Here is a 13,370-nt window from a genome sequence, read left to right on the forward strand (position 1 = left end):
TGAAGGGTCTAGGCCCGAAACGTCAGCCTTCCTGCTCCTATGATGCTGCTTGGCCTGCTGTGTTCATCCAGCTCTACACCTTCTTATCTCAGATTCTCCAGCAATTGCAGTTCCTACTATCTCTCATTTACTTTCATTATTGGTTCTCTTTCTACTGGCTTGATGCAACTGAGGGAACTTGCTAGGTCACTTCAGAGAACAGTGAGGAGATAGCCCCTGTGAAGCAGGGTTCACATATAGGCAAATCAGGAAGAGACCACAGATTTCTTCCTTAAAGAAACTCATGAAGTTAGCAAGGTATTTGTCGCAATTTGACAACTTCATGAGAATGATAGAAAGTATTTATTTCTGAAGGGAATAAAAACTTTAAAAGTGAATACTAGAACTCAAATAAATCAAACAGTTTAATAATTATTTCTGGTTTGTCTGGCACTTTGACTGTCATCTCCAGTTCATTAGCTATTTGAGCCATACACTCATGGCTTTTGATCTCACAAAAGAAGATAGTTGTGATTTTTGGAGGTCAATCATTTCTGCTGTAGACCATTACTGCAGGAGTTCCTCAGGGTAGTGTCCTAGGCTCAACAACCTTCAGCTGCTTTGTCATTAAGGTTCCCTCCATCATAAGGCCAGAAGTGGGAATATTCCTTAATAATTGTACAATGTTCAGCATCATTCAAGACTCCTCAGACAGTGAAGCAGTCCATGTCCAAATGCAACCAGACCTGGACAACACTGGGTTTTAGCTGACAAATGGCAAGTGATATTTGCATCACACAAGTGCCTGGCAATAGCCTTCTTGAACAAGAGAGGATCTAATAATCACTGCACAATGTTAAAAGATATTATAATTACTGAATCCTCCATTTTCAATATCCTGGGGGCTATCATTGACCAGAAACTGAACAGGATGCGCCATACCATGGCTACAAGAGGAAATGAAACGCTACAAATTTTGTACCAAGAAATTCACCTCCTGTATCCTCAATTGCTGTCTGCCATTTTCAAGACTCAAGCCAGGAGTGTGATGCAATACTCTCCATTTGTCAGGATGAGTGCAACTCCATTGCAAAGTTTCCTTGCCTGTGTGTTGTCACTCCTACCAAAGGTGTCAATGCCAGATGTATCTGCAACAGGTACATTATCATGGGACCCACGGTTAATGTTGAGGACTTCTAGGGTCACTGCCTCCACACTCTATGTGATTATTATCACTTCTGGAGAGTGTATCTTGCCGATGGTACAGGAAATACCCAGGGATGGTGATTATGGAATATGAGACATTGACTGAAATGTGCAATTTTGTTGTTTATTCACCAAGGAGCAAATAGATGGATGTGCTTTTGTCATGTCTAAATCTAGTGCTGTGTGGTTAGTGCCTTTTTTTATTTTTATTATACATTTTCATAGCAGTTTAGTGTAATTGGAGTGGCTTGTTCAACTTATTCAGAGGGCAATTATGAGTCAGTGGATCTGGAGTCACATATCACATAAGTCAGGATGGAAATTCCCTTCCTGGATGAGATTAGTGAACCACATTTTTTATGGGAACTGACACATTTATTGATCATTATTTTCAATCCAGATTGATTGAATTAATTGAATTTAATTTTCCCATCTGCCTTCATGAAATTTGAACTCATAGCTCCAGATTGTCAACCCAGCCTCTGGATTACAAATCTAGTAAAATACTCAGAATGCTGCACGACCCCATTGTTAATAGTGCCCCACTGGATTTGCTAAACAGTTCAGAAGTAGTGGTATGGCAAACATTATAATTTAGGGTACATTACAACACAATAATGCCGTTGCTATTTTCCGTCAATAGTAAGGAAGCTGAAGATTTAAAAGATTTAGATTTATCAGAATAAATTTACTTTTCATGGTTTTTGAACTTTTTGGTGGAACTGAGATTGGTCAGTATATTGTGATCATTTCTATGTCGTCCATTGGGCAATTAAATGTTCATGTTTCAATGTTCATTTTTATCCATGTTTCACACCGGCTTATCTGATAATTACCAAACTTTTAATAATTCTATCTAGTCCTTCGTCTATTAATGTTCTTGGCATCATTAGTTTCTCAATAGCTCTCAGGGGGACACTCTTGCCCCTGCGTCCGAAGTTTAGAAATCCAAAACGTGAGTATGAAATCCGAGCTTCCACGCCCGTGCCTGCCGCAGGCACTATCTTTCAGGTCAGATATCGTCAAACAACAACATCAGAAACAGAGATAACAAGGTGTAGAGCTAGATGAACACAGCAGGCCAAGCAGCATCATAGGAGCAGGAAAGCTGACGTTTCGGGCCAAGACCCTGAAGGGGTCCTCTGATGCTGCTTGGCCTGCTGTGTTCATCCAGCTCTACACCTTGTTATCTCAGATTTTCCAGCATCTGCAGTTCCTACTATATCAGAAACTGATCCGCCAGCTCATTGCGGTTTGTGTGCAAACTGCCTGTCTCATGGACTTGCGACTCAATGTATTTCAGGGTGCTCTGCTGTGAAAGGCGCTATATAAATACAAGATGTTTGCCCTTTTACCAACTCACTTTCTGCAGGAAAACTAAAAACTGGGTTTCCATTGACGGGCCTCCTCTCAGCTATTTCATTCCCTGCTTTTCTCCATCTTAATAAAAACCGAAAGAACTGTGGATGCTGTAAATCAGGAACAAAAACAGAAGTTGCTGGAAAAGCCCAGCAGGCCTGGCAACATCTGTGAAGGAAAAAATCAGAGTTAAAGTTCCTGTCCGGTGACCCTTCCTCAGAACGTTCCGAAACACTATCTGTGATTTTTTTCTTCACAGATGCTGCCAGACCTGCTGGGCTTTTCCAGCAACTTCTGTTTTTGTTTCTCCATCTTAATCTGTCCTCCTCCGAAGCATGGTGTTTTTTTTTGCCAAAGCTCCAAATAAAACCCAATTAGTCTCTTTTTCTTTAGTACAGTTGTGAACAAAGTGAGGATCCTAAACCATCACTGACTCACCGGCCGTTACATATCTTGCAGACGGTGGGACTCAGGCAGCTATATTAATCTGTATTAAACTGACCCCCTAACGGCGTCCAGTTTCTGGTGAGGCCACCAGACTCGATTACAGCAAATGCGGTAAAGACGACCTTTTTTAAAATAAAAATCACTTTGGGAGCTGCAATGGGGAACAGTAGTAGATGGGAGGGGTTGTTTTATGGTCAGACACGGCCGGGGAATGAGTTTGTCTTCCTTTATAAAGTGTGTGAAATCTCACAAGAGCCAGAACATTGGTTATTGCTGAAATCCCTTCTCCTCAAGAAGGGTATATCACTGGGTGTGAACCTATCAGGCTCCTCCCAGCGCTTTTTAACGAGAGATCTGGAGGAGCCGGTCCCATTTAGCTCCTGACCATCACTGTAGCAAGGGGCTGGTTTGGGAGCAAAGCAATTTCTCCGCAAAGTTTGCAACAATGAGCCCGATGAACGCAGGGATGTGTCTGCTCTTGGTTGCACTGTCCTTGCCCCCAGTCAAAGGGATGGGCATTTATTCTTACAGTCACGCTGAGTTCAGCTACAAGCGCAGTAACTGTAAGCTCATCCCGAGTGCCCTGGCACTGTGTCACGGCATCGAGTACCCGGAGATGAGGCTCCCCAACCTGCTGGGACACGAAACCATGGAGGAGGTGCTGCAGCAGGCCAGCTCCTGGATCCCGCTGGTACAGAAGCAGTGTCACCCGGACACCAAGAAGTTCCTGTGCTCCCTCTTCGCTCCGGTGTGCATCGATGAACTGGACGAGCCGATCCAGCCGTGCCGCTCGCTGTGCGAGCAGGTCAAGGAGAGCTGCTCACCCGTCATGTCAGCTTTCGGTTTCCCCTGGCCTGACATGCTGCAGTGTGAACACTTTCCGCAGGACAACGACCTGTGCATCCCGCCCGCAGACTCCAATCAGCACGGCCCACCGCCCAGAGAAGGTGAGGCTGAACGCAAGGCACTGTGTCCCACTCTGCAAACATCCAGCTATCTGATAGCGTTTACAGATATCCTGCATTATTTGTGCGCGTGTGTGTCTGAGTGTGTGTGCCTGTGTGTGCGTGTCTGTGTGTGTCTGAGTGTGTGTGCCTGTGTGTGTGTCTGTGTGTGAATGTGTGCGTCTGTGTGCCTGTGTGTGAACGTTGTTTTTGTGAATGTGTGTGTCTGACTGTGCCTGTGTGTGAATGTTTTTGGGTATGTGTGTCTGAGTGTGTATGCCTATGTGTGAGAATGCTTTTTTGTGAATATGTGTCTGAGTCTGCCTGTATCTGCGATTGTGTGTGTCAGTGTGCGGGAATCCGGATCATTTTCAATACCAAATATTTCTGTGATGTATAATTACTTGTTTGATCCATTTTCCAACTCCCCGAGATATATCCACTGTTTCCAATCTCTGCCTTGCTCTCTGAGGAAGATGCCAAAGGCAAGTTGTTTTGTGATATTCCGCTAACTCATGAATCGTGTTAAAATACTGATTGGCCGCAAAGCCAGCCGCCTCCAGTATTGGGTTCGATCGCTGGGATGAAAAGTTCCAGCAATCCATTGTATAATAATCTCTCCCACTGACAGCACAAGGAGGAATTCGCTGTGATTTAATCTCGGGACGTTTCGCATGATTCAGTGCATTTTAATGACCAAGGAGTCAGCAGCAAACCCCCCCACCCCCGGGGAGTCCCCTCTACAATATGTTCATGTTTCTTTTAACTTTTTGAAAGAATTCGTAAGATTTCCACAAGCAAGTTTCATCCGTGTCTTGTGAACGCTGCATCTTGGTTTTATATTTATATATCGAAAGGTTTCGATATTTGTAGCTATTTAGCTGCCATTCCGTGAGTAACATGGTTTCTCCCAACTCCCCCAAACTGCAGCAAGGACGAGAGTGTCTGCTCGATGATATGAATTAAGCCTAGTTTTTTAAAAAAGTTTCGAATATATACTTTATTCACAAAAAACCTTTGCTTATATACATAGTCACAAACGCAATTCGGTTCTGTACAGAAGCATATCAAGGAACCAAAAATATTCGAGTTTGACTCTATCCAACAAACCAAAGACATTTCTTACACATACAAGACGATATGTACATGCATTTGAGGATAACTTAACGGACCCCCATACTGAGTGCATCTGCTACAGCCTAGATTTACATTGCCAACTTTGCCCAGGACTATAGCTGCTCTTCTTATCGCGCAGCAACGGCGTTTTAATGGGTGGGGTATGTGTGTGTGAGTGTGGGGGGTGGTTGGTAGGAGGGGGCGCATTCATTTCAAAGCTACCAGCGAATGCAAATTGCGGAGCTTTGCCTGTGACATTCAAAGCACAGCCCAGTGTGCAGCCAGGACCCAACAGTGGACCTACTTACATTGTGGAGACCTTCAGAGCACTTGTGAGTGAATAGGAGGCGTGCTTCTCCTTTTCATCGTTTGCCTTAAAGAACTTCCACGATCCATGTCATTGACTATTGTGTTTATTCGCACTGATTCAGTTCTCTACACCCCCGCCTTCCAATCACCCCATGCCCTAGCTTTGAAATCGATGCAACGCTCCTAAATTTTGCCTTTCACTTCTCTTCAATAAACTGATCATCCTTCCCAGCGAGGGTGATTTCTCAGGAACAGATCACATTACAGAAGGTAACTGAAGATACTTTATACTTCGTAAAATACAGCTGTCTTCAAAAAAGTAGCAAAACCCATGGAGAATCTAGAAGCTATAGGTGGGAAGTCCAGGCTGTAATCTTGTTTGTTCTTGCTCCGTACCCAGGATTTAAACTACAAGATCCGCTTCTTATTCCTCTATTGTAATTGTATGTGCAAATGCAAGTAATTAATATATTGGTATTATTTTTCAGAACTAAAAATCTGTGATGCCTGCAAAGACAGAGAGCAAAACGACAATGAAATTGTCGAGAATTACTGCAAAAACGATTTCGGTAAGTTACAGGTCTAAATTTCCCGGACAGTGCCAGGGCGCAGGCAAAGATAACTGGCCAAAAATCCAGTCCTGTGCTTTCTTGCTGTTCCAATAACAGGGATTGCGGATTTTTACTAAACGCTGTTTCCCTGTCGCCTTAAAAAAAACCCTCTCGTTTAATTTAATCTAGCGTTCAGGACAGACTGCGCTCAGCTCATTCTTAACATCTCGGGAGGGAAAGGGGAAATGCTAAACCAAACGGCTCCGGCCAAACTGGAGGCATCGGTCTGAGCCAAACTTATTCAAACCGGTCAAACGTGACATTCTGAAACCGTGAAGTCGGTGGCCTGGAAGGGAAGGAGGGAGTTGGTAAAATGTTACCAATCGAGTACCTGCCTTGTTTTATAAGCGAGAGCCTGTGATTCAGCGATTCATAGATCTGACTAAATATCCTCCCAAATGTTAGAAGTAGTTTTTAGGGTCCTGAGTTGGTGTGTGTATGTGTGTGTGCGTATGTGTTTGTGTGTGTGTGTGTATGTGTTTGTGTGTGTATGTGTTTGTTTGTGTATGTGTGTGGTGTATGTGTGTGTGTGTTTGTGTGTGTGGTGAGTATGTACGTTTGTTTGTGTGTGTGTGTATGTATGTGTTTGTGTGTGGTGTGTGTGTGTGTGTGTGTATGTGGTGTGTATAACCGTTGAGCTTTGAGGCAGAGTGATCTGGATCTGAGCTGATTCCGGTGGGTGGGATGGAGCTAGGGGGCGAAGGGTCGGAGTGTGGAGGAAGGGGGTAGTAGAGAGATGGAGAGTTGTTCTCACCCCTTCGACCATTACCCCCCACTTCCTACACAAACACTACACACTACACAGACACAAACACGCGGCTGTAAAGAATCTCCATAGTCCCAACGTGCAAGAACTCTTCAATGTAGGCCCCCAATGAATGAGCCAGACTGTTCAGTCTCATCAGCTTGGTAGGGCTGCTGTCCTTATCCCTCTCCTGCACTGTGATCCTCACCAGACGCGTTAACATTCTCATTTTTCCCATCCTTTCCTCACTAGCTTTGAAGATAAAAGTGAAAGAGATTTCCTACATCAATGGGGACACCAAGATCGTCCCCGAGACCAAAAGCAAAACTATTTACAAACTGAACGGGGTGACCGAGAAGGATCTGAAGAAGAGTGTGTTGTGGCTGAAGGATGGCCTTCAGTGTACCTGCGATGAGATGAACGACATCAACGCCCCTTACTTAGTGATGGGTCAAAAACTGGACGGCAATCTGGTCATAACCTCGGTGAAGAGATGGCAGAAAGGGCAGCGGGAATTCAAGAGGATCGCTCGGAGCATCCGTAAGCTGCAGTGTTAAACAGCAGTTTGTTTGCAGAGTGTCATATTCAAAACCCCGCCGCTCTCCTGCCTTCTATCCTCACTCCCCAGCCACCGACCACAGGCCCGTCACCACCTGACGCATCCCACACCGTTTACGCTTTGTTAGTATTCGCTGTATGATATAAACCGCGGTATCACCGACCTTTGGAAATGCACATTCTTCTCACTAAATGGCGTCTAAACTGAAATTCCACAAATCTAAAGTTGCGAAACGAGGGCCCGTTAAAAAAAAGAGTCAGTTCCGTTGTAATTAACATCATTTGGTCAAAAACAATGCATTTTCTATTGCATAAACGACTTCCATTTGGAGTTCTGGTGTACAAGTGTTGATGTCGTGCACACATATAGACTCGTTGATACCAATGACTATTTGGTTAAACAAATTAAGGCCCTCAGTTTTACGTTGACACAAAATTCATTTCCAAAACTTTGATTTTTAAATGAAAGGAAATCTTTGATCAGTTATTTATGTTTGCGATTTTTTTGTTTGTTCGAACTATCTCCTTTATGATTGAAAGCACTCTCCTTGAACCTAAGGTAGCTTTAAGCACTGCAGTGCGGTAATTGGAAGATGCCCAGTTCTGAAACACAGACAATTCGTTGATTTCAATTAAACAACTTCCACACTCGTACAGCACGAGAATTTCCCACTGCCACCATTGAAACTGGTAGCCCCAACTACCTTAGGGAATAGCCAAGAGTCAAAGTTGCCACGTCAATACAACACGGGTAAATAATAACGTCTCAAATATGACATTATTTGGAACCAAAATAAGTGCTGGTAAGGTTGCAGCTAGTTGGAACATTGTACACTGGTACTTAATATGTGCTAGTGACCTTTCACACCAGGGCGCAAAGATTAGTCTGGGACTTGTGACGTTTGATGAAAAACCTTAAGATTTTGCATCGAATATTTATAAATCTTTCGAAACCATTTGACAATATATTCTGATAAGACATGTGACGGATAGTAAGACTTTCCATACCGATAAAAGCCTAACAAAGCATATACATTTAATACATCCAACTAATAAACTGCTTAGGTCCAGCCAGCAAGACTTATCGTATTTTACACAAAGCAAGCAACCAGCTTGGTTTTACACAAAGCAAGCAACAATCTAAATTATAAGCCCGATAACTCCTGTGTAAAGCTAAGAACTACCGGGAAGCTGTCCTAACTTATCTTCTTGCATCTTGATTTATTGCAAATATACTTTTAATGTAATCAGCATTAATGTAAAATATTCTCCAGAATTATTATCTGCAAGGGTTGTAAATATTGCTTTGTGACTTTGTAAATAATTCAGATAAACAGTATATTCTTGTACATAGATGTCTTGTGATTGCATTAACTGTTCCTAAATGTACCCACATCTGTCGTCTCTCTGAAGTTGCTTGGACGTGCTGTTTAAATCACTTACATGAAATAAAGGCTGGGTATAGACAAGTGACGTCTCGGTTAGTGCGGCGAGATGTAATAAGGAGCATTCTGACCTTTCTTTTAACCCTACAGCCGCAGGTTGTTAAAGAACGGCAAGGGAAAAATCTTTAATAACCACACAAGTTACAGACAATAACTTTCATTTAAAATAAAACACTACCTCATGAATTTTCTACCACTGACGTACTGGGACATTCCTGTGAAAGCACTTCAGAGGGCTATATAACTAGACTCACAGTGGTGGCACACTTAAGTATCTACATTAAACTAATAATTGGACAATAACGTAGGAGAAATGATCAATCATAAGGAAAATATAAAAGTTACTTTAAAACAATGCGTCTAAAATCAGAAACTTGGGTAGCTGCTGAGACCCTGAATGAACGATCCATTATTAAAAGAAATCACCAGATTTGAAAATAAAATCGCATTGGTAGACCTAACAGCGCCCACTGTAATCAACGTGCGAAGTAAAAAAAATGACGTAAAATTAATAAAATGAAACAAAGAACTGCAGACGCTGGAAGTTTGAAACAAGCAAAACAGAAACTACTGGAGAAACTCAGCAAGTCTGTCAGCATCTGTGGAGCGAGAAAAAAGTTAACGTTTCGGGTCTGGTTCTGAAGTCATAACGCATTCAAAACGCTGATTTTTTTTCACCACACAGATGCTGCCAGACCTGCTGAGTTTCCTCAGCGTTTTCTGTTTGGTTTGTATCATGGAAATGTTGTTGTCTACATGGCAACCAATGAAGCAGAGTTTGAGAGGAATCAGGGAGCCGACTGTTCTGACGGTCAGAGAAGCGCGCAACCATTTCATAGCAGGCCATCCATTGTGCCTGCTTCAACTCTATGAAGGAGCTATGAATTTAGTCCCATCCCCCAGAGCCATATTTTCCCCTCAATTATTGCTCCAATTCTCATTTAAAGTCTGCTCCCACCCAACTCTCCCACAGTACATTGTTCATCAAATCCGATGGCTGCCCAATAAAACCCTGGCACTATTTCTGATATTTTGGTTAATTATCTTAAATAATGCCTTTACACTACAGTCCCAACAGTCACTGAAAATAGTTTCTCCTACTTACTCTGAAATCTCTTCATCCTTTTGGACATCGCTGTGGAATCCCACTGTTTTAAGCAGAACAACTCCTCGTTCTCCATAAACAATCCATGGTATCTTCCTCCTCTCTAATGCGTGAGGTTATGCACAAAGGCAAGAAGAATAGAAGTGTAGACTGTTTTCTAAATGGGAAAGGCTTTGGAAATCTGAATCACAAACAGACTTAGAAGTTCTAGTTTAAGATTCTCTTCTGGTTAACATGCAGGTGTAGTTTGCAGTTAGGAAAGCAAGTACAATGTTAGCATTATTTCAAGAGAGCTTGAATACAAGTGCAAAGATGTACTGCTGAGGCTGTATGTGTCTGGTCAGAATGCATTTGGAATATTGTGAGCAGTTTTAGGCCCCATATCTAAGGAGAGAGGGTCCAGAGGAGGTTTACAAGAATGAACCCAGGGATGAAGGGCTTGTCATATGAGTGGTTGAGGACTATGGGTCGGTACTCAATGGAGTTTAGAAGGATGAGGAGGGACCTTGTTGAAACTTACAGAATACTGAGAGGCCTGGATAGAGCGGACTTGGAGAAGATGTTTCCACTACTAGAAGAGACCAGGACCTGCGGGCACAGCCTCAAAGTGAAGGGGTGGCACTTTAAAACTGAGATGAGGAGGAATTTCTTCAGCCAGAGAGTGGTGACTGTGTGGAACTCATTGCCACAGAAGTCAATGAAGGTGAAGTCGCTGAGTAACAGACAGTGATACTTCCTTGATTAGTAAGGGAATCAAGGGTTATGGGGAAAAGACAGGAGAATGGGGTTGAGAAACATACAGGCCATGATTGAATGGTGGTGCAGACTCAATGGGCCAAATGGCCTAATTCTGCTCCTATATATTATGGTCTTATGATTATGCTTCCCAAAATGTGTTGCCCAGCATCAAACACAATACTTGGACTGAGGCTGAGCCACAGTTTTACAAAGGTTCAGCAAAACTTCGTACCCTGTTCCTCTATGTTTGTTTCTTTAAACAAATTAGCCTTCTCGCCTCAATCTGTCACTTCAAGTATTTATGTTCTCAAGCTCCAACGTCTCTGTTCCTGTTTTCCCTTTGAAATGATGCTATCAGTTAATATTGTCCTTTTATCATTGTTCCTATCAAAATGTATCACTTCACAATTCTTAATGTAAGTTACTACAATCATTTGTCCAGCCATTTTATCAATTACATAGGATGACATTAAGTAGGATGAATAGAACAGAAGAGGCTATTCAGGCTACCCCGTTCACAATGGTGTTTATAGTCCACTCAAACTTCTTCCAATCTTTCCTTATTTAAAACTGCCATCACAACCATACATCCCCTTCTCCCTTAAATGCCTGTCTAATTTCCCCTTAAATGCATCCCTACTTCAACCACTCTCTGTGATAGCCAATTCAACATTCTTATCTCTCTTGAAGAGGTTTCTTCTGAATTTTCCATTGGATTTCATGGTGACTTTATTAAATTATTAAATTCCGGTTATGCTGTGCCTCCATCCTCTCTTCATCCTTCTAAAGTCTGTTACTCTTCCCTTCACTATTTATTACATTTGAGTTTTGTATACTCTACTAACTTTGAATTTATGTCCTGTAAATCCTGTAAAGTCATTCAAATGTAATTTAAAAGTCAATGGTCCTACTTTCTGGGAAATATCACCGTATGTTTTCTTTCATTCCAAGAAACAACTATATACCTTTAGCTTCCGCTTTCTCCCAAAGTGAATTCCACATATTCACCGTCATTATTCTTTTAATTCCTTTGGACCGTAGTATTTTAATTAGATGAAGTTGAAACAGATCAGCCATGATCTAAATGAATACAGAAACAGTATGTTATGCTCAGTGGCCCACTCAAGTTCCTATCTCCCTTAAACAGAATGTACACTTCAGAACATACACTACAGGCCATTTGGCCATGCTAGTCTGAAATGATGCCTATACTCGCCTCATCTCAGGGACATGGATTGGGTGAACAGCCAGCATCTTTTTCCCAGGGTGGAGGAGTCCAAACTAGAGGGATTAGGTTTAAGGTGAGAGGGGAATGATTTAAAAGGGATCAAAGGCATAACTTTTTCATGCAGAGGCTGGTGTGTGTATGGAATGAGCTGCCAGAGGAAGTGGTGGAGGCTGGTACAATTACAACATATAAAAGGCATCCGGATATGTACATGAATAGGAAAGGTTTAGAAGGATATAGGAGAAATTGGACCAGATTAGTTTAGGAGATCTGGTCAGCATGAACAAGTTGGACTGAAGGGTCTGTTTCCATGCTGTACAACTCTATGATTCTATTACCATAGCTTTTGCCTTTCTTCTCTCATCTCATTTCCTTTTAAGAACATCAAAGCTATTTGCCTCAACTAGATCTAATCACAGCAAGATTAATATTTCCCCATTACCTGAGTAAAGAAATTCCTTCCTATTTCTCTTGTATAATTAGTAAGTACCTTGATTTTGTGCTATAATAAAAGCAATATACTGCAGATGCTGGAAATCTGATATAAAAGCAAGAAGCTTCCCCATCATTTCCTGTTTTTCTTTATTGTTTTTAGCCTAGTTTTGGATTGTCCCACATTGGAACCATTCTCCTCATAACTATCCTCACTAACACATTCATTATTTTAAATGCCTCTATCTGACAACTTCCAGATTATCTTTTCCAAAGAAAGAAGTCCAAAGTTATGGTCTTTCTTGATAGCTGTAATTTATTAATCATGGCAACTTCTTGTAAATCATTTTTACATAACCTCGAATGCTTCTATGTCTTTTTATAGTATGTGGAACTGAAATATGCACTGTGCTCCAAGGGGGGCTTGACCAGGGCCCCATACAAGTTTAACATAACCTCATTATTTATGAACTGTATCCCCCAGAAATAAATCCCAGTAAATTGTTGACCTGTGATTTGGCATTAAATTATTTAGTTGTTTGCCCTTCACGATTTTTTAGCTCATACACCCTATTTCAGTTTTCTTTTTAAGATCTAGGCAATCATAGAGTCATAGAGATCCACAGCATAGAAAAAGGCCCATCAGCCCAGCATACCCACACCAGTCCCGGCACATTGCCCATAGCCTTGTATGCCTTGAAATCACAAGTGCACATCTAAATACTTCTTAAATGTAATGAGGATTTCTGCCCCTTCCACCCTTACAGGCAGTGAGTTCTAGCTTCCCACCATCCTCGGAGTGAAAAAATGTTTTCTCACATCCCATCTAAACCTTCAGCCCTTACCTTAAATCTATGCACCCTGATCATTAAAATCTCCATCAAGTGGAAAAAATTCTTTCTGCCTACCCCTTCTATGACCCCCATAATGTTATACACTTCAATCACGTCCCTCTCAATCTCCTCTAAGGAATAGAACCTCAGTCTGTCCAATCTCTTTTCTTAACTGAAACTCTCCAGTCCAGGAAATATCCTGGCAAATCTCCTTTGCACCCTCTCCAGTGCAATCACATCCCTCTTATAATGTGGATTCCAGAACTGCACACAATACTCTAGCTGTCACCCAATCAACGCTTCATACAGTTCCAA

General features: G+C 42.0%; 2 protein-coding genes across 2 annotated transcripts in view; one reads left to right on the forward strand and one right to left on the reverse strand.

Annotated features, from left to right (window-relative positions):
- Window positions 1-13,370, reverse strand: part of tmem131l (transmembrane 131 like) — a 316,682-nt gene that overhangs the window by 36,532 nt on the left and 266,780 nt on the right. The gene's annotated exons all lie outside the window — the stretch shown is intronic.
- Window positions 3,382-7,761, forward strand: sfrp2 (secreted frizzled-related protein 2). The gene is made up of 3 exons (XM_020512237.2): window positions 3,382-3,938; window positions 5,849-5,929; window positions 6,969-7,761. The coding sequence occupies exons 1-3, from the start codon at window positions 3,437-3,439 to the stop codon at window positions 7,271-7,273; spliced, it is 888 nt and encodes a 295-aa protein (XP_020367826.1). The 5' UTR covers window positions 3,382-3,436; the 3' UTR covers window positions 7,274-7,761.

Source organism: Rhincodon typus, chromosome 1 (assembly GCF_021869965.1).
Source record: "Rhincodon typus isolate 14 chromosome 1, sRhiTyp1.1, whole genome shotgun sequence".
NCBI lineage: Eukaryota > Metazoa > Chordata > Chondrichthyes > Orectolobiformes > Rhincodontidae > Rhincodon > Rhincodon typus.

Bases quoted from the DNA above. Each gene is read 5' to 3' on its own strand.
- sfrp2 (XM_020512237.2), top strand. From the start codon at position 3,437: ATGAGCCCGATGAACGCAGGGATGTGTCTGCTCTTGGTTGCACTGTCC. The intron at 3,939-5,848 runs GTGAGGCTGAAC...ATTATTTTTCAG, and splicing joins CGGCCCACCGCCCAGAGAAG to AACTAAAAATCTGTGATGCC. The intron at 5,930-6,968 runs GTAAGTTACAGG...TTTCCTCACTAG, and splicing joins TTACTGCAAAAACGATTTCG to CTTTGAAGATAAAAGTGAAA.